General features: G+C 42.9%; 1 protein-coding gene across 3 annotated transcripts in view; it reads right to left on the bottom strand.

The window, feature by feature from the left end:
- The window catches only part of ttc7a (tetratricopeptide repeat domain 7A), a 250,058-nt gene that overhangs the window by 148,079 nt on the left and 81,347 nt on the right, over window positions 1-20,632 (bottom strand). For 2 of the 3 annotated variants that reach the window (XM_008104901.2, XM_062971056.1), the window contains one exon: window positions 11,517-11,621. The exons of the other annotated variant lie outside the window; for it this stretch is intronic. In XM_008104901.2, the coding sequence (XP_008103108.1) occupies window positions 11,517-11,621 (105 nt within the window). The remainder of the gene's footprint in view (window positions 1-11,516; window positions 11,622-20,632) is intronic. 3 annotated transcript variants of the gene reach the window in all.

Raw genomic sequence — 20,632 nt, forward strand, 5'->3', positions numbered from 1 at the left:
AAAAAGGTTTTTAAAAGAAAGGAATTGGCATGGCAGAGCAAAGGGGTTTGACACCAAATTAGGAGAGGTAGCTAATATCCAAGAGCATAAGATCAGAATTCAAAATGACGTTAATAGATTGGAAAGCCGGGTTGGAATTAACAAAATAATTTCAGCAAGCAGAAATGTAAGACAGAAAAAAAATAAATGAATAGATATAGGAACAGTAAATGTAAAAGGGATCTAGGAGTTTTAATAGACCACAAGCTGAATGTGAGTCAACTGTGTGGCAGCTGAAAAAGCCAATGTGATTCTAAACTCCATCAATAGGGAGCAGAGTGTTTGATCAAGAGACCTCACTGAAAATATTGTGTCCAGTTCTGGGTACCACAACTCAGGAGGAATATTTACAAGCTGGAACATGTCCAGAGGAAGGCGATTAAAATGGTCAAAGGCATAGAAATCACATCCTCTGAGGAACGGCTTTGAAAACTCGGTATGTTTATTCCGGAGAAAAGAAGGTTAAAAAAGCGGACATGATAGCCATGTTTACATATTTGAAAGAATGTCAGATTGAAAATGGAATAGGCTTGTATTTTGATGCTCCAGAGACTAGAATACGAGGCAAAAGAACGGAGATTCCACCTAAACGTTAGGAAGGCCTTCCAGATGGTAAAAGCCACTCAGCAGTGGAATATGTGACCTCAGAGTGCTATGGAGTCTCCTTCTCTGGAGGTTTTTATACAGAGGCTACATGATCATCTGTCAAGAGAGCTCAAACTGTGAATTCCTGTGTACTAAGGAGTTGGGCTGGATGGCCTTTGTGGTCTCCTCCAATTTTATGATTCTGTGAGCTCTGCTCTGCCTACCTCTGTCTTTGGCAGCAATAACCTTTTTTTCCTACCTGTGTCCTAAAGTCAGAAGAGTTACTGCAGATAGGAAATGCAGGACATATTTGAGAGTCTTGCAGTGTCTGCCTCATTAGCTCTCAGGGAAGGTGGCAGGTTTTGTCAGCAATAATCAGCAGTGTCAGCTCTGGGTTAAGAGCCAGGCAGCAAAGCTTAGAATTATTGGAAAGTTCCTGCATCTTGAAGGCTTTGATGAGAGGCTCAAGTTATCTTTAATGGTTTCTAACTTGGAACTGAACCAGGTTGGACACAAATATTTAAGGACCTGATGAAAAGGCATTCTTGGTGCCCAGCCTTGTCAATAACTCAGCAGTTTGGTTATCTCCTTCACACTGTAAAGGTTAAAAACAATTCTGGCTGCCAGAAATGTTCTAGCCAACTAATTAAAAAAAACTTCTGCAGACCTTGTTTTGCATTACGGTTATGAACAAAGAGTTTGTCCACAATTTAGCCCATTTTAGTGCTGTCACGTTTAAAATTACTCACTAATGCAGAGGTGGACAACTTAAGGCCTTTCAAATTTTTATTGCACCACAACTTCCATCTGAAATGCCCAGAACAATCAACAGTGATGGGTGATGGCAACTGTAGTAAGATAACATTAAAGGGGCTCCTAGTGGCCCAGTGTAGCCAGAACTGTCCATGATAAAGGACAATAGCAACTATAGTACAACAACATTCGAAGGGCTCCTAGTTACTCAACCTAGCTATAGATAAAATCAGTGAGATATAGAGAAAGTCAGTGACACAATGTTTGGATTGGAGGGGCAATTTGGCAGATTTTAGACATGGGGATGTGTACCAGTTCTCTCACAAGGCTATTATCAGGCAAAAGATGAAGGCATAAGATGGATCTTGAACTCCATCAAAGAAGTATGGGGATGAAATGAAATTAATAATAAACTACTTCTGGATTTTGTTCATAAAAGCATACCAACAGTAATAACGAAAAGCACTGGGTGAAGGCATATAGAGAAGGGATAAGGAAAAAGCAGTCTTCCAAATGCTCTTGGATAACAATACCCACATCACTAACCATCAGCTATATCCATTCTACTTTTACACTACTCTGTTTTAGTCCTCTGATGATTCCACCTCTATTGCAATGGTTACATCCTACTGAATCCCGGGGCTTGAAGTTTGATGAGGCATTAGTTCTCTCTGGCTAAGAGCTTTCCCTGAACAGCAAATCTCTAGACCCCATAGGATGTTCCCACAGCAATTTAATTGGAACCATGGTGCTATAATTGGTGTGAATATTTATTTATTTATCTATCATGTCAGAAGTGAATTGAGAATACACTTACAATGTATAAAAAACCCACAAAGTTAAAAACTTGGCATTTATACTAAGTATCCTTTGACCAGAAACTGGCCACTTTGAGTGTCTCTGGTGTCACTGTAAGAAGGTGCTCCATTATGCATGTAGCAGGGCTCAGATTGCATTGTAGTAAGTGGTCTGTGGTTTGCTTTTCTCCACACTTGCATATTGTGGACTCCACTTTGTAACTCAATTTCTTAAGATTGGCTCTGCATCTCATGGTACCAGAGGGTAGTCTGTTCAGTGCCTTCCAAGTCACTCAGCCTTCTGTGTGCCCAGGAGGGAGTTTCTCATCTGGCATCAGTCATTGATTGAGGTTTTAGCCTGCCACTTTTGGACTCTTGCTTGCTGAGGTGTTCCTGCGAGTATCTCTGTAGATCTTAGGAAGCTATTTCTTGATTTAAGATGTTGGTGTGCTGGCTGATATCCGAACAGGGGATGGCTAGAGATGTCAATGCCTTGACTCTTTCATTACTGGCTGCTACTTCCTGTCGAATATCAGGTAGTGCAATACTGGCTGAACTGTATAATTTCTCCAGTGGTGTAGGGTGTAGACATTCTGTGATAATGCAACATGTCTCATTAAGAGCCACATCTACTGTTTTAATGTGGTGACATGTATTCTATACTGGCAGTTGTATTCAGCAGCAGAGTGCAGGGGCAGGTGTCTTCACTTTATCTGGTTGTGATACCCAAGTTGTGCCACTAAACTTTTGTATAATATTGTTTCTAGTACCTTTTTTTTGCTTGATAATTAAGCAGTGCTTCTTGTAAGTCAGAGCACAGTCCAAAGTATTTTGGTGTGCTGCAATGCTCTTGTGGGATGAAAAGCACATGTCTGTATTTTAGATGGATTAGGAATCAGCTGGTTTTCCCTGTAATTGGTGGCACAGTGTGTTAAAGCACTGAGCTGCTGAACTTGCGGACCAAAAGGTGCCAGGTTCAAATCCCGGGAGCAGAATGAGCGCCCTCTGTTAGCCCCAGCTCCTGTCAACCTAGCAGTTCGAAAACATGCAAATGTGAGTAGATCAATAGGTACCGCCCCGGCAGGGAAGTAACGGTGCTCCATGCAGTCATGCTGGCCACATGACCTTGGAGGTGTCTATGAACGATGCCAGCTCTTCGGCTTAGAAATGGAGATGAGCACCAACCCCCAGAGTCGGTCACGACTGGACTTAATGTCAGGGGAAACCTTTACCTTTACCTTTACCTAGGTAGTAAGAGAACCTAAAATTTCCCGAGCACTTATAGTTGGAAACAATTGACATATTATCAGCCAATGCTGTGTGTTTGGTATTGGTGGACCCACTGATTAAGTGCATAGCTGCACAATACTGTCACTCACAAATAGAAGGTCTGGTTTGTATGATGTTCAATAACATTGATAGCATTGTGGATTCCTTTTCAATAGTAGAAGAGGAGGAAAGCTCACCTAGCTCTGCCCAAGTCCCCATTTTGTCCAGTATGTTCCTTTCCACTGTGGTCAACCAGACACTCCTGGGAAGCCCACAAATAAAGTATTAGTTGCTATTTTGCTCCATTGTAATTGGGATACAGCACTCACTTTGGGAGAATTACTTTGGGGATAACATCCAGAATTACAACTCTTCAGCATTCTTTCGATTACTTTTCATAACCCCCAAAGGCAATGTCTCCAAGCTATGTCAGTAGCAAACTGCCTTTTATAATGAATGCTCTTGCATGGAATTTCTGCAGCTAATAGCCATCAACAGACATAAATTTCCACAAATTTGTCTGATACACCTTTCCTGCCTTCTGAACTCAACCGGGCATACTGAGCACACAATGGTCACAAATCTTTCCAAGTTGTTTTGAGGGCAACAAAGGGACCCAAATAGATAGCATTGGGGCTGCCATTGCTGCAATCTAGCATCTGCTGCCTGCTTCACCCAAACTAACCAGCCTACCTGAACATTAAAAGGGAGATGTGGCATCGGATTGGGGACATGATTGTAGCAATGAAAGGTAAGTGACTAAAAGCAGGCAAGAAGTTGCTAATCATACTCTTTGCCCCACTTCCTCCTTTTCTGCTCCTTGCCCCATCAACGCTGACATTAAACAAAACAGGGTGACTGGCACGCAAGATGTTATCTAGGTTCTAGAACATTACACCAGAGGAAATTTCCAGAGACAAAGAAGCCTCGGGCTACCTTAAAAGATTGCTGAGTACAAGGACTCCTTAGCTGTCAGAGAGAATGAGGGGAAGTTGTATAACACTCAGCAAGAAGTGCCAACAAGCTGTGTTCATCCACCGCAAAATATAATAATCTGTGCTCTTCCTCTCTCTCCACTGCCATCATCGTTGGAGAAAACGGTGCATTTTGTTCACAGTCGAAACCCTCGAGAGCTGCTTCCCCTGAGACAGAGGGAGGCCTTTTCTAGCTTACCATGTTATTTTACAGCAGGTTTTGGAATGCATGTTTGATCCAAGCCCAGGGGCATGCTGACAAGGGAGTACAGAACAGCAGGTGCAGCTGTCCCCTAGCAAGCAGCCGCCCAGCTGGTATTCAATGGGCACATCCTGGCATGTTGCTTCTCTTTGTTTTCCACCCTCTCTCCATCTCCTTCCAGAAAATGAAGCCACACTTGTTAAATTATACACTCTAGATTTAAGACGACAACAACAACAACAACAACAACAACAACCAAGAGCACTCACCAACAGTAATTTAGCATTGCTGCGGGCAACTACACTGACGGCATGGAACAACAGGGAGAAAGTATTGGGATTTTTAAAGCCCCCCAAATGGCTCTCAGAACTAGAGAAGTCAGAAGTAAAAGGAAACAGGGATAGTAAAACTAAACTCCAGAGCTAAGGCAGTTAATTACAGATTCACCAAGGTACAAGACTAATGATGGGTAGAAATGTCCACCTAGTCCATGGTTTCCAAACTTTACTTCTCCAGACATTTGGGGATTTAATTCTCAGAAGACTAAGACTGAACAGTCAATGGTCAGGGATTCTGGAAGCAGAAGTCCAAAACATCTTGAGATCCAGAGACTAAGAATCCCTAGTTGAGTCTACCATTCATGTATATAGTGCATCAGGATTATATACAGAACACATCATGCATCATGAAATAGCAAAATCAAGCTTGCCACAGAGAAGACAGAAAATCTTGGACAAACATATATTTTGTAGCATGTGTTTTACAAACACTTATTCCTTCTTAAACGTTGTATACATGTTAAGAACATTTGCTTTGGTAAGCAAAGTTTGTCCTCATTTCATTTTTTCTGTTTTTAAAAAAGCTATGAAGAGTGTTTTTCATCACAATTAAGAAAACTGAACAAAAAGGAAAAAGGCCACCCCTCTCCAATTTTCCTTTTTTTCAAATTAAGACATGTTATGAACATGAATGGGGGGTCTTGGACACTTCTGATTGGATTATCCTTGATGAATGCACGGGGGAAATATCTCTGAGGAGGAGTCTATTTTAGAGCTACACAATCCAGTTCAGCAACAAGGTCAGTTATCAGGAGATCTGCAGAACACCTTACAGGAAAAGGACTCTGTCAATCCTCAAAAGAGGCAGGAGTTGGTTGTAGGTGACTCTCTCTTGAGATGAACAGAAACTGTGATTTGAAAAACTGATAGGATATCTCGAGAAGTATGCTGCCCCTTGGGACAAAAATCTACTACATAACTAAGTGGCCAGCAAGGCTCATCAGCCTATGATTGGAATGTAGCAATGGAGGAGTATAACCTATTTCAGAGAAACAGGCCAAACAGGAGAGGGGGTAGAATAGCATTATGTGTCAAAAATATTTACACCTATGAAGATGCAAGACTTTAATCCTGGAAACCAGGTTGAAAGCATTTGGGTAAGAATTAAGGTAACAAGGTCTGAAAAAGACGTAGCTGTGGGGGTTCTACTACAGACCTCTAAGCCAGATGGAGGAACTGGATGACCAAACATGCAGAAAGAAAAGATATAGTAGTAACGGGTGTTGGAGAAAAATTCAGAGAGTGCCTTGGACCGCAAGAAGATCCAACCAGTCCATACTCCAGAAAATAATGCCCGGCTGCTCACTGAAGGGAAGGATATTAGAGGCAAAGATAAAGTACTTGGCCACATAATGAGAAAACAGGAAACCTTGGAAAAGAGAATGATGCTGGGGAAAAGGAAAGGAAAAAGGTAGAGGGGATGACCAAGGGCAAGATGGATGGATGTTATCCTTGAAGTGACTGGAATGACCTTGAAGGAGCGGGGGGTGGCCAGAGCCGACAAGTTGCTTGGCGTGGGCTGGTCCATGAGGTCATGAAGAGTCAGAAGCGACTGAACAAATAAACAACAACAAGTAGTAATGGGGGACTTCAACTACTCTGATATTTCTTGGAAAACAAATTTTGCCAAGAGTATAGTAAAGGTAAAGGTTTCCGCTACTCACATTTGCATGTTTTCGAACTGCTAGGTTGGCAGAAGCTGGAGCTTACAGCGGGCGCTCACTCCGCTCCCCGGATTTGAACCTGGGACCTTTCTGTCTGCAAGTTCAGCAGCTCAGCGCTTTAACACACTTCGCCACCGGAGGCTCTTGCCAAGAGTATAAAGTCCAACAAATTCCTCACATGCCTTGCAGACAATTTTATTGTCCAGAAGGTAAAAGAGGCAACAAGGCTATTCTGGATCTGATCCTAATCAACACTGAGGATCTGGTAATTGGAGTGGAAGTGGTGGGATCCTTAGGTGAGAGTGACCATGTGCTTCTAGTTTGTGGTACAATGGAAGGGTGAAACAAAGAGAAGTCAAACACACATTCTAGACTTTAGGAGAGCTGATTTCAGGAAATTTAAGGAAATATTGAGAGTGATTCCATGGACAGAAATACTAAAAGAGAAGGGAGTTGATAATGAATGGGAGTTTCTTAAAAGTGAGCTACTGAAGGCGCAATTGTAAACAATGCTAGCAAGGAGAAAAATAGAAGTGTAAAATAACCAGAATTGATGTCCAAAGAACTTTTAACTGAGCTAAGATTTAAACGAGACATGCACAAGAAATGGAAGAGGGGGGAAATCACCAAAGAGGAATTCAAACAAATAACCAATATATGTAAGAGAAAGGTTCATAAGGCTAAGGCACAAAATAAACTCAGACTTGCCAGTGGAACTCTCTGCCTCAGAGTGTGGTGGAAGCTCCTTCCTTAGAAACCTTTAAACCGAGGCTGTATGGCCATCTGTCAGGAATACTTTGATTGTGCTTTTCCTGCATGGCAGGGGGTTGGACTAGATGGCTCATGTGGTCTCTTTCCGACTCTATTATTCTATAATCCTATGATCCGGCAAATGAAAGAATCTGCATTGCTCTCTGTGTTTATGCGAGCATTGCTAGGACTGCAGTGAGATTTTATTTTATTTTTGCTTCTAAGACATTGTGTGGCACTTCCCAGACAGTTTTCAATGCTGTCATAAATGACTCTCTTATGCTAATAAGAGCTGGAACCAGGTCCACACACATATCAGGGATCCCTATTATAGGAATCCCTGTTATAAATTAGATCCATATCCAAAGGTGACTCAGAATTTACTTATAATTCTCAACACTATCTCTTTGCATGGCATTCCTTTCAATGGAATGTATATCAGAGTGCCCATTTCAAGTCGTAACAGGAATACTATACTATGCTCATGTACAAGTCTAGAAATTGTAGCCAAAAAATCAGCCCCCAAAACCTGGGTTGATTTATCCACAGGTCGATATGAGTACGCTCCCCTTCTCTGCGTAGAGTGGCAAAAGCTTCATCTGTCCTGGTCCATAATACCGTAATTCTCGAAGTTTTTATATACCTTTAACCGTGTTACCCCTTTTAAAGTTAAATGCCCATGGTTCCTGGGATCCTTTTTAATTCTAACTGTAATGACTTCATCTAAGAATTTATTTCACTAGACTCACCAGGGGCTTAGTTTCTCCTCTGCATCTCTTTGCTTTGCCCAATTAATATTCATTCCACCTGCTAACGAACTCCACCATTCCACACGCAAAGGCAGGAAGGTACATTCAATGGCAGCTTGATTAACTAGTATGAAAATCTGCTTCCCATTTTTACAAATGTGCCATAATTAATAAAATGATGAGGATTTTAAAAACATTATAAAGCAAAGTTTCTTTTTAAAAATAAAACAAATACAATGTGGTAGCCCAGCTATCAAATCAGATGGGGAAAAGAGCACACATCGAGAGTCTGTTCACTTAGATGTGATGTTCTGGCTCTTTCCTTCTCCCTGCTTCCTCCCTATCTCTGTCTTGTAGCTAACTGGCAATTACATTTCTAAATTTATTCCAAAACTAACAATATATTTATAGCTTTCTGAAAATACACACAATAAGTCACATATCTGAGCATCTAGAAAAACGAAGAGGCTTAATATTTTTGTAACCAAGGAGTTCTTCACTTTCTGTTAGAGAGTTAGATCAGATACTTGGACACACCCAGATTTTTACATAATACATACTACTGTGAGGGTGGAGGAACTATCTTGCTGGACTTTCTCTTACAATGATCTCATTACAATATTATTACTGTACATTCTGAGTGCACATTACTGTAATAATTATATTTAGGGATGAAGTGTTCCCAAGGCAGGGGCATTAAGGTTTGCTGCTGACGAATGATGGGCAGCAAATGAGGTTAATTTTAAAAATATGTTATTATTTTTGTATACGTAATTCTAACATATCTCAGTCTCCTTCAATCTGCCCTTCAGAAATGTTGGACTGCATCTCCCCTAATTCCCAGTCAATATGGGCAATGGTTAGTGTAGGCTGTAAACTAACTTGTTTGTGGAGGGCCAAGTTGAAAAATGTTGGCCAATGCTTTGAAGCTGCCCCTCCACATGTGCAGATTTGGCTTTGGTGGGTTGGACTGGATGGCCCTTGTGGTCTCTTCCAATTCCATGACTCTATGTATCTCTTAGCTAGCATGGCCAGAGGGGTTTTTTTTAATTAACTAAGTCCTGCTGGCGAAAACTCTAATGGTTTGGTGCACAAGAACAGTTCTTGTACATATAGGATAGTGTTATCCATTGGAATTTGATTCCAGGACCCACCCTAGATACCAAAATCCACTGATGCTCAAGGTACATTATTTACAATCACACAGTAAATTGGTATCCATATATAAAATGGAAACATTAATATTTGGCTTTTGAAATTAAAAAAAATATTTTCAAGCTGTAGATACAGTTGAATCCATGGACACAAAGGGCTGACTGTACTACATTGGGCATGGAGATAGGACCACAACATTAGAGGCAAAACTAAAAACCAAAAACAGTCATCCAAAGTATTCATCTCCAGGTTATAAATTCCACAAAGCAAAGGCTGGATCTTGACAGATGAACCTCAAAACATAGACTGAAAGATAAACAATAGTTGTTTTTAGTGTTGTTTCCATAGTGCCTAACATGCACTACGAAAGCAATACCAAAGGAAGTTTTCTTCTCTTCCAACTTTAGATTTCTTTCTTTCTCCATCTCTGTTTTTGTATGTTATCAGTGCCTAACTGAATTACCGAAATGAATTATTGAACTGAAGACACAATCTTTCTCTCTCTCTTTGTGTATGTAATTCAGTGTCTAACTGAATTACATACAGAAAGAGGGAGATGGAGAAAGGAAGGAAGGAAGGAGGAATTAGAGAGTTGGAGTAGACCACAAGGGCCTTCCAGTCCAATCTCCTGTCATGCAGGAAGATACAATCAAAACAATCTAGCCTCTGGGTTGATGTGAGTTTTTTGAGCTTTATGGCCATGTTCCAGTAGCATTCTCTCCTGATGTTTCACCTGCATCTGTGGCTGGTATCTTTAGCTGTCTGTTGGAGGTGAGGCAAGTAGAGTGTGTGTGTATGTGTATATGTGTGTGTGTGTGTGTGTGTGTGTGTGTGTGTGTGTGTATATATATATATATATCTCTGTGTAATGTCCAGGGTGAGAAAAAGAACCCTTGTCTGAATAAAGCAAAGATGAATGTTGTAGTTAACAAGCTTGAATAGCATTGAGTAGCCATGAAGCTGCAGATTCAATCAATCAGTGAGGGTACCTGCATAGAGGTAGCCTGGCTGTTGTTGCCTGAGGCATCCTCTGTTTGGGAGATGTTAACTGGCAATTTGATTGTTTGCTGTCTGGAGTTCCCTTGTTTTTGAGTGATGTTCCTTATTTAGTCTAAAAACATCCAGAGGTATTTTGTCTCTATACACACACACACACACACACACACATACACACACAGAGGGAGGGAGAGAGAGAGTGTGTCTACATTTTTCATTAATCAATGCGCTTGAGATCAATGCAACACTCTAAAACATTATTTTAAAAAATCCTAGGTAATAATTATTTTCCAGACCAGCCATCAACAGGTGAGCTGTGCATTAAGTATCCTGATGGTTTTGTCACCTTTTATTGTGATTCCTCAATACTTATTTCAACCTGTTAATTATTCAGTCAAATCAATTAAAAGCTAGGCAATTCATCAAACCCAAGCACTTGGCCAAGCCTCTATTTTCCTTCTCTGCAGTTTGCCTCTCTCCTGCGTTGGCTCGGAATAATATTGCCGACAGACGGCGTTGTCTGCAGGGCCACCTGGTGGAAAGGCTTTGAAAAGAGGAGCAAGATCTTGCTCAAAGAATTTGCTAAATGGGAACCTGCTAAAAACCAGCAGCTGCTTCTGCTGGTGAAGATTATCATCATTTTGCAAAAGTCTCTCCCACCCATTCTCGTGATGTGGCCAGAAGGTACATATTAACAAGACCAAAATGTAAAAACAAAAGCAAAATCCACAAAAAAGCAACCTGCTCTTCTGTGCTAAGAACAAAAGGAAAAACTCAGTTACCAATCAGAGCTAAAAACAAAAGCCCATCAAGCTTAACATGGGGTAGACAAACTCCAAGGTTTATTTCAGCAGCAATCCCATGCACAACGTAATAGGGGACTAAGTCACACTGTGCTCCGTGGGGCTCCCTTCCCAATCAACACACACAGGGCACAGTTCGCACCATGCCACACAGTCATTAGGAGGGAAAAGACCCAATTATTTTGATTCTTTTCAGAGAAATCAGTTTGAACAGGCAGCTTTATGACAGGTCTGAATAAAGGCTCCTTCCCCAACGAGAATAGCATATTTGGGAGTGGGAGAACTGGTCGCAGCATCTCGGTGCAGCTATTCAGGATTTCTTCCCCCACTCTGCTCTCGTCTCTGCTCTCGTCTCTGCTCTCTTGAAGCTGCACTCAAGTGCGGCTGCTGTCAATGCGGCACCTAATGCCTTATGTAAGAAGCACTGCGCCAGCTCGCTTACCCAGTGCAGACGGCCAATGCAGACCTTGGCAGCCAGGAGGGGGACGGTGGGATCCGCAGGACGCAGCTTTGCACATTCTCTGAGCACCGAGACGGCGTGTGCAGACTGGGGAGAGCAGAGAGAAAAAGAAGGAGAGGGAAAAGACGGTTAGGCAGTGCAGCTGTGGCCGACATACAATTTACTTATCCCAAATGTCGCCTTCCTGGTGCTGAATCTGTTTCTGTTGCTGTGCCTTCAAATAATTTCTGATTTATGGTGATGCCATCATGGGATTTTCTGGACAAATGGTGATGGTACTATGGGGTTTTCTGGACAAAACCTGTTCAGAGGGAGCTTGTATTTGCCTTCTCCTGGGGCTGAGAGAGTGTGACTTGCCCCAAATCGCCCAGTATGTTTCCATGGCCAAGGACCTCATCACACTACAGTTTGGATCCATTTTAAATCCACTTTAAATCCACTTTAGGGAGGGGCTTTTAAACTGCTCAGCCAGACAAGTCCTGGGCCTCACCAAACTACAAACCCCAGATTTCTGCAGGAGGAAGAAACCGGATTTAAAGTGGATCCATGCTCTGGTGTGATGAGGCAGTAGGTGAGGATTCAAACCCTAGTCTCATAGAATCGTAGAGTTGGAAAAGGCCATAAGGGCCATGCAGTTCAAACTCCTGCCATTCAGGAACACACAATCAAAGCACTCTCGTTCTTAATTCATAACTCCAGAAGCAAGCATTATCCTAAAAACACAATTTCGTCTTTTAATAAAATCCCTCCTTCTCCATATATTTCTATATACATGCATACACACACATACACATGCACACATACACATAAGATGCTTCACGTTGAATGCATCCCTTTCTACACACTTTAAAGCATTTCTGACTTACGGTGGCTCCTAAAGTGTGCCTATCATGGATTTCTTTTGTGCAAAACCTGCTCAGAGGGTGTTTGCCTTTTCCTTCCTCTGAGCTGAGAGAGTGAGACTTCCCCATGGTCAGTCAGTGGGTTTCCATGTCTGAGCAGGGATTCGAATCAGTCTCCAGAGTCGTAGTGAATGCTCAAATCACTGCACCACAAAGGCTCTTACAGATGCGAAACGCGTCTGACAAACCACTTTTGCGGTTACACCTCCCAGAATCCCCCAGCCAGCCAGCCAGCTCTGCCTCTGCAGTGTTTAGCAGATGAAAGAAGAGAACCGTTCAGCCTTGGCTCAAACTGCATTCTCTTGAGATTAGTCTGCATCCTCACTCCTTTGCCAGCACCTGCTGTGAATACTCAGAAGCAAAGGAAACACACTCTGCATCTGCTCAGAGGCATTCAGTATCTGCTTCAATGCATGCGGCTATCGAGCCTTGATATTTAAAATGCTCTTTCCTTTATTTGAAAAAGCACTTTGGAGTTACTTAAATCATGTCTGTGAATCTCCTTAAATCGAAATTGTACACATGGAACAAAAGAGCCAACTTGGAACATACTGCTTTGAATGTTGGACTGGACTTTGAGAGTTGTTTGTAAAAATCATAGAATCATAGAATCATAGAATAGTAGAGTTGGAAGAGACCACATGGGCCATCTAGTCCAACCCCCTGCTAAGAAGCAGGAAATCGCATTCAAAGCACCCCCGACAGATGGCCATCCAGCCTCTGCTTAAAAGCCTCCAAGGAAGGAGCCTCCACCACGGCCCCGGGGAGAGAGTTCCACTGTCGAACAGCTCTCACAGTGAGGAAGTTCTTCCTGATGTTCAGGTGGAATCTCCTTTCCTGTAGTTTGAAGCCATTGTTCCGTGTCCTAGTCTGCAGGGCAGCAGAAAACAAGCTTGCTCCCTCTTCCCTATGACTTCCCTTCACATATTTGTACATGGCTATCATGTCTCCTCTCAGCCTTCTCTTCTGCAGGCTAAACATGCCCAGCTCTTTAAGCCGCTCCTCATAGGGCTTGTTCTCCAGACCCTTAATCATTTTAGTCGCCCTCCTCTGGACGCTTTCCAGCTTGTCAACATCTCCCTTCAACTGTGGTGCCCAAAATTGGACACAGTATTCCAGGTGTGGTCTGACCAAGGCAGAATAGAGGGGGAGCATAACTTCCCTGGATCTAGACGCTATTCCCCTATTGATGCAGGCCAGAATCCCATTGGCTTTTTTAGCAGCCGCATCACATTGTTGGCTCATGTTTAACTTGTTGTCCATGAGGACTCCAAGGTCTTTTTCGCACACACTGCTGTCAAGCCAGGCGTCCCCCATTCTGTATCTTTGATTTCCATTTTTTCTGCCGAAGTGAAGTATCTTGCATTTGTCCCTGTTGAACTTCATTTTGTTAGTTTTGGCCCATCTCTCTAGTCTGTCAAGATCGTTTTGAATTCTGCTCCTGTCTTCTGGAGTGTTAGCTATCCCTCCCAGTTTTGTGTCGTCTGCAAACTTGATGATCGTGCCTTCTAACCCTTCGTCTAAGTCGTTAATAAAGATGTTGAACAGAACCGGGCCCAGGACGGAGCCCTGCGGCACTCCACTTGTCACTTCTTTCCATGATGAAGACGACGCATTGGTGAGCACCCTTTGGGTTCGTTCTCTTAGCCAATTACAGATCCACCTAACCGTAGTTTTGTCTAGCCCACATTTTACTAGTTTGTTTGCCAGAAGGTCGTGGGGGACTTTGTCGAAGGCCTTACTGAAATCCAGGTACGCTACATCCACAGCATTCCCTGTATCGACCCAACTCGTAACTCTATCGAAAAAAGAGATCAGATTAGTCTGGCATGACTTGTTTTTGGTAAATCCGTGTTGACTATTAGCAATGACCGCATTTGTTTCTAACTGTTCGCAGACCACTTCCTTAATGATCTTTTCCAGAATTTTGCCTGGTATTGATGTGAGGCTGACCGGACAGTAATTGTTTGGGTCGTTCTTTTTTCCCTTCTTGAAGATAGGGAGCACATTCGCCCTCCTCCAATCTGCTGGGACTTCTCCCGTTCTCCAAGAACTCTCGAAGATAATTGCCAGTGGTTCTGAAATAACTTCGGCTAGTTCCTTCAGTACTCTTGGGTGTAGCTGATCTGGCCCTGGGGACTTGAATTCGTTTAGAGAGGCCAAGTGTTCCTGGACAACTTGTTTCCCTATTTGGGGTTGGATTTCCCCCAATCCTTCGTCCATTCCGTGTTGCTGAGGTTGAAGATGGCTTTCTTTTTCTGAGAAGACCGAGGCAAAGAAGGCATTAAGTAGTTCTGCCTTTTCCCTGTCCCCTGTCGCCATCACCCCATCTTCTCCTTGCAATGGCCCTATCGCCTCCTTTTTCTTCCTTTTTCTACCAACATAAGCAAAAAAGCCTTTTTTGTTGTTTTTTATGTCCCTGGCAAGCCTGAGCTCATTTTGCGCTTTAGCCTTGCGAACCTTTTCCCTACAGGTGTTGGCTATACGTTTGAATTCTTCTTTGGTGATTTCTCCCCTTTTCCACTTCTTGTGCATGTCACTTTTGAGCTTTAGCTCAGTTAGAAGTTCTTTGGACATCCATTCTGGCTTCTTTGCACTTGTCTTATTTTTCTTCTTTGTTGGCACTGTTTGCATTTGCGCCTTGAGTATTTCACTTTTGAAAAACTCCCATCCATCCTTAACTCCCTTGTTTTTTAATATCGGCGTCCATGGAATGCCGCTCAGTAATTCCTTCATTTTTTGGAAGTCAGCTCTCTTAAAGTCCAGAATGCGTGTTTGACTTGTCTTAGTTTCAGCATTCCTTTGTATTGCAAACTGCAGGAGCACATGGTCACTTGCCCCTAAGGATCCAACCACTTCAACTGTATTGATCAGGTCTTCCACATTTGTTAAGATTAGATCAAGAGTTGCTGATCCCCTTGTTGCCTCTTCTACCTTCTGGACTATAAAATTATCTGCAAGGCAAGTGAGGAATTTGTTGGACTTTGTACTCTTGGCTGAGTTTGTTTTCCAGCAGATATCGGGATAATTGAAATCGCCCATGACTACTATATCTCTTCTTTGTGCCTGTTTGGTCAGCTGTTGACAGAAGGCTTCATCGAGTCCTTCATCCTGACTCGGAGGTCTGTAGTAGACACCCACGACAAGATCTTTTTGAGTCCCGGTTCCCTTGATTCTTATCCAGATGCTTTCAAGCTGGTTTCCCGGATTACAGTCTTGCATTTCTTCTGCAACGTAACTGTTTTTGACATATAAAGCTACTCCCCCTCCTCTCCCCTTTGTTCTATTTCTGTGAAAGAGGTTATAGCCCTCAATGGTTAAATTCCAGTGATGGGAGTCATCCCACCAGGTTTCAGTGATGCCTATGACATCGTATGTGTGGTGCTGTGCTAGGAGTTGGAGTTCGTCTTGCTTATTTCCCATGCTCTGAGCATTAGTGTAAAGACATGTAAGCCCCTGTGACCTCCCCTCGAACTGTTTATTTGGGATTATTGTGCTCTCTGTACTTGGTCCTTGCTGTGTTTGTGCAGCCCTCCGTTTAGCCTTTCGGCGGTTCCTTGTGGTCGTGGGTAATATAGTGTTCGCCAGGCTGTTGTTCCCCTCCCCCAGTGGATCTAGTTTAAAGTGCGCCTGATGAGGTTTGTGAGTCTGTGTGCAAAAAGATGTTTTCCTACTTGTGTGAGATGCACCCCATCGCTTGCCAGTAGTCCATCCTCTTGGAAGAGTAGACCATGGTCAAGGAAGCCAAAATGCTCCTCTTGACACCATTTTCTGAGCCAGTTATTGACCTGTACTATTTTTCCGGCCCTTGTAGAGCCGTGTCCTACAACAGGGAGGAGGGATGAAAAGATCACATGTACATTATACAGTTTTAGCTTTGTTCCCAGAGCTCGAAAATCATTTGTGATCTTTTGAAAAGTATGCCTAGCGGTGTCATTGGTACCTACATGAGTCAACATAAGGTGGGGAGGGTGATGGGGCTTTAGGAGCCTGCTGAGCCTCTGAGTGATATGGTGTATTTTTGCCCCCGGGAGGCAGCATGTTTCTCGAGCCATCCCATCCGGTCTGGAAATGATGGCTTCCGTTCCTCTAAGGAGGGAGTCACCTACTACCAAGACCTGTTTCCTTTGAGGATTGACAGGGTCCCTTTTGTGCAAGACAGTGTGTATGTCCCCTGAAGAGTGTTCCTGTTGAAGTGAATCATGTAGGTGTAAAGTGTTGTCCTCCTCCTCAACATCCCCAGTGCATTCATCAATGACAATCCATTGAGATACATCCGAGAGCCCATTACTCTCCCAAGGATGTTCCTGTTGCTCCTGGTCTATGATTGGGGATGGAGCATTTGCATGATTACAAAAGTGTGACTGTGGTGATGCACTGTCCCCGTCAGGGCTATCCCCTGCGCATTGATCCAGGGTGGTCCACTGAGTGGTATCTAAGAAACTGTGGTCCTCCACAAGATGTGTTTCCTGATTGTATGTTAATGATGTAAGAATTTCAAATCTGTTGTGTAAATGCAGCTGAGCAGAGGAGTTCTGTGGAGGCTGCCTGGTCCTGCGTCTCCTTCTATGGGTGACCTCCTTCCAAGCCTGAGGGTTGTCTACCTTTGAGTTGATCTCCCCATAAGGTTCCTGATCATGGTCTTGGTGGTGTTGGTGTGATGCAGGCTGCTGATCTACAGCAGCGTGTTGTGCAGTGTCCAAGAAGAGCTCGAGTGCCTGAATGTCCTTAAGGGTCTTAATACGGTGCTCGAGCTGTTGGATCCTCTGCTCCATCAGAGTCATCTGTTTGCATTTGGAGCAGATGTAGTTGTCTAGTTTTTGTGTGAAAAAGCGGAACATGCCACAGCTGGTGCATGTGTTGGGAATGTTTTGCTTTTGTTGCATCTCTTGGTGAGCGTGGTGGCCAAGTGGGATCTTTGTACAGTTAAGTAATATGCACGCACTTTATGTGCAAATGACAGACCCCCTATCACAGATTTCCCATACAACTCTCAGCTTGGTTTTATATCAAACTACCAAGAAAGACAGAAGAAACAATAATTACTTTGGTGGAAAAACACTAAACTTGTTGAACATGTAATTCTACATTGTAGAATTAATGCAGTTTGATCCCACTTTAATTGCCATGGCTCAATGCTATGGAATACTGGGAGTTGTAGTTTGGTGAGGCACCAGGACTGTTTGGCAGAGAAGGCTCGAGATCTTGCAAAACAACAAATCTCAGGATTCCATAGCATTTGGCACCACTTTAACTGTTAAACTAGGGAATCATGGTAAATTTACAACAATGTATATGTTTTCCGGGCTGTATGGCCATGTTCCTCTTTAGCCTTTTCTGCCCTATAGTGCTGGTGCCTCACTAAACTCCAACTCCTAGGATTCCATGGCATTGAGTCATGTAATTTGAAGTGGGGTCAAACTGCATTTAACATTGTAGATGCATCCACTATCCATACAACAATTCCCAAAGGAAACTCATACACAAAGGTCTATTTCTTCTCTGCCTTTCTTCTTTCTATGGGAGTTTCTATACCCTTAGCACTATAGCAAAACATTTCATGCCAGTACTTCAGCCTAGAAGCACATCTATCAAGCAGTTGCTTCTTCACATCAAATTCCCAGAGACAATGATGCCTCCCCAAGTTTACTTTTGCCTTCAGCCACCTTCTTCATCGTCTCTCATTCTGGAGACCTTCAAATGAATGTTTCTAGAGGACTGTGCAGCAATTCCAACTTGGTGGTCAGCTACGAAGCAGGAATTTGTTGCAATTCCTCCCTCCCATTAAGACTTTTGGGGCACCAACCTGTCCTAAGAGGATAGGAAAAATGATAAAGAAAGGAAAAGAGAAAATGGGAAGAAGCAGAGGAGAAGAAGGAAAGGAAGAAAAACCTGAACCAAAATTGCATTCAGAAAAGGCATATTAGCACATGGCAAAATAGCATTTGTTGTTACTATGAGCCTTCAAGTCAATTCTGACTATCCTGGGGTTTTCTTGGAAAGACTTATGAAAAGGAGGCTTTCCGTTGCCTTCATCGAAGGCTCAGAAAGTATGACTCAGCCCAGAGTTTCCATGGCTGAAAAGGAATTTAAAACCCTGCTCTCCAGAGCTTTCGCACAGCACTGGCTCTAGCAGAGCATACAAAGGAAATAAAGTGACAGTGTTATGATCCCAGGGACATCTGCATTCTGTGTTAGAGCTCATAGGAAGTCTATGTAGACAAAAAGTGACCCTCCCACGGCCGTAACCTGAGTGGGAACAAAGACAATAAAACAGAAGCCATTTGGTTTCTCCTTTTCAAATGACAAAGCAAGCCCTTATCCAGGTCTACGGCATCTATCCAACTATCTATGCCAGGCCTATGGCATCTATCCAGTTTGAAGACATAGGTAACTACGACACAAGAATGCATCTAATCCTATGCACTTCAGTCTCTGTGCATTGCAATCTACCACCACCACCAATCAACCAATCCCATTCCTAGCACCTTGTACCTTTTAGATTCAATGAGAAAAAAAATGGTTTTTGTTGACCATTAAGACTCTTTCTTGGAGTGCCTCTACACTAAAGAATTAATGCACATTGACACCACTATAATTGCCATGGCTCAATGCTATGGCATCAGGGGATTTGTAGTTTGATGAGGCACCAGCACCCTTTGGTAGAGAAGGCTAAAGACCTTGAAATGCTACAATTCCCAAGATTTGATAGCACTGAGTCACAGCAGCTTTTTTATGTGTGTGTCAGGAGCTTCTGGTGTGAGAGAATTGGCCGTCTGCAAGGACATTGCCCAGGGGATGCCCGGACATTTTTGATGTTTTACCATCCTGTTGGAGGCTTCTCTCATGTTCCCGCATGGGGAGCTGGAGTTGACAGACGGGAGCTTACCCTGTTCCCTGGATTTGAACTGCCAACCTTTCAGACAGCAGTCCTGCTGACAAAAGGGTTTAATCCATTGCGCCACCGGAGGCTTCATCACAGCAGCTAAAGAAGTGACCCAGCACCATCTTAGACAGCCATGGAACATCAACAACGAGGAGCTTGGAGGAAAGGGCAGTGTTTGTTTGCTGCAGGCTGCCTTTGACCTCAGCTCCTGGTGACTGGCTCCTTGCAGACTCTGGCCCTGACTGCCTGGCTGAAGAAAGGCCCAGCAGAAACACCTTCTGCCTCCTATGGCTGGGGCATAAAAGGAGGATGCTGGCAAGGGCCCAGTGCATCCAAGAGAGTCAAAGAAGACATTAAGACCATGAAGGGGGAGGGGGAAGGGGGAAGGGGAAGGTGTACCCAGATGCTGTTTTTATATTTTTATGTTTTAATATCTTAATGTTAATGGTTTTAAATTATATTTATATTTTATTTGTTTCTATTGATTTTTTGTTATGTTTTATTTGCACTGTATAATGTGGCATTGCATTTTTGTCAAAATATATGTTGTATGCCGCTCTGAGTCCCCTGCGGGGTGAGAAGAGCGGGATAGAAGTGAAGTAAATAAATAAATAATAAATAAGTGTCAAACTACATTAATTCTACAGTGGAGGTGCACTCTTGGTTAAAGAAGGTGAATTTATGATAATTTTCTAATTGACTAAATAAATCCCATCCTCCTCCTCTTAGCAGTTTTTGTGAAATGAAAAAGTGTTACAAAGGGAAAATATCAGTTGCGTCTTGTTTAAATCAGGCTCAATGCAAAATGAAAACCCTACCAGGAACTATCCTTAGTGCTGTGCGGAGAAAGGAAAGTTAGTGTGTTCTGTCCAAGGGAACAGTCATCTTACAAACTGTCTGCACTGCAGAATTATAGCAATTTGATACCACCATCCAATGGGATCCTGAGACTTGTAGTTTGCTGTGGCACCAGAGCTTTCTGACAGAGAAGGGTATCTCACAAAAATAAATATCCCAGAATTCCATGGCATTGAGTCACGACACTTCATGTTGTGTCAAAATGCATTAATTCTGCAGTGCAGATACAGCCTTACTATGTTGCAGCGAAAAACAATAAAGATTCTTAGGGGTCCTTAAATACACACATTTCATCAGGATTAACCTTTTGTGGACACAGCTGATGTCATGAGATGCCTCTGATGAAAGGGACAGCTGCCTATAAAAGCCAATGCCAAGTAAATGTGTTCATCTCGATGTTCTTGGAAAAAATCTTCATTGCTAGTGAGATGTTACTGAAAGATTATTGTGCT

The sequence above is a fragment of the Anolis carolinensis genome, chromosome 1 (assembly GCF_035594765.1).
Source record: "Anolis carolinensis isolate JA03-04 chromosome 1, rAnoCar3.1.pri, whole genome shotgun sequence".
NCBI classification, from domain to species: domain Eukaryota; kingdom Metazoa; phylum Chordata; class Lepidosauria; order Squamata; family Dactyloidae; genus Anolis; species Anolis carolinensis.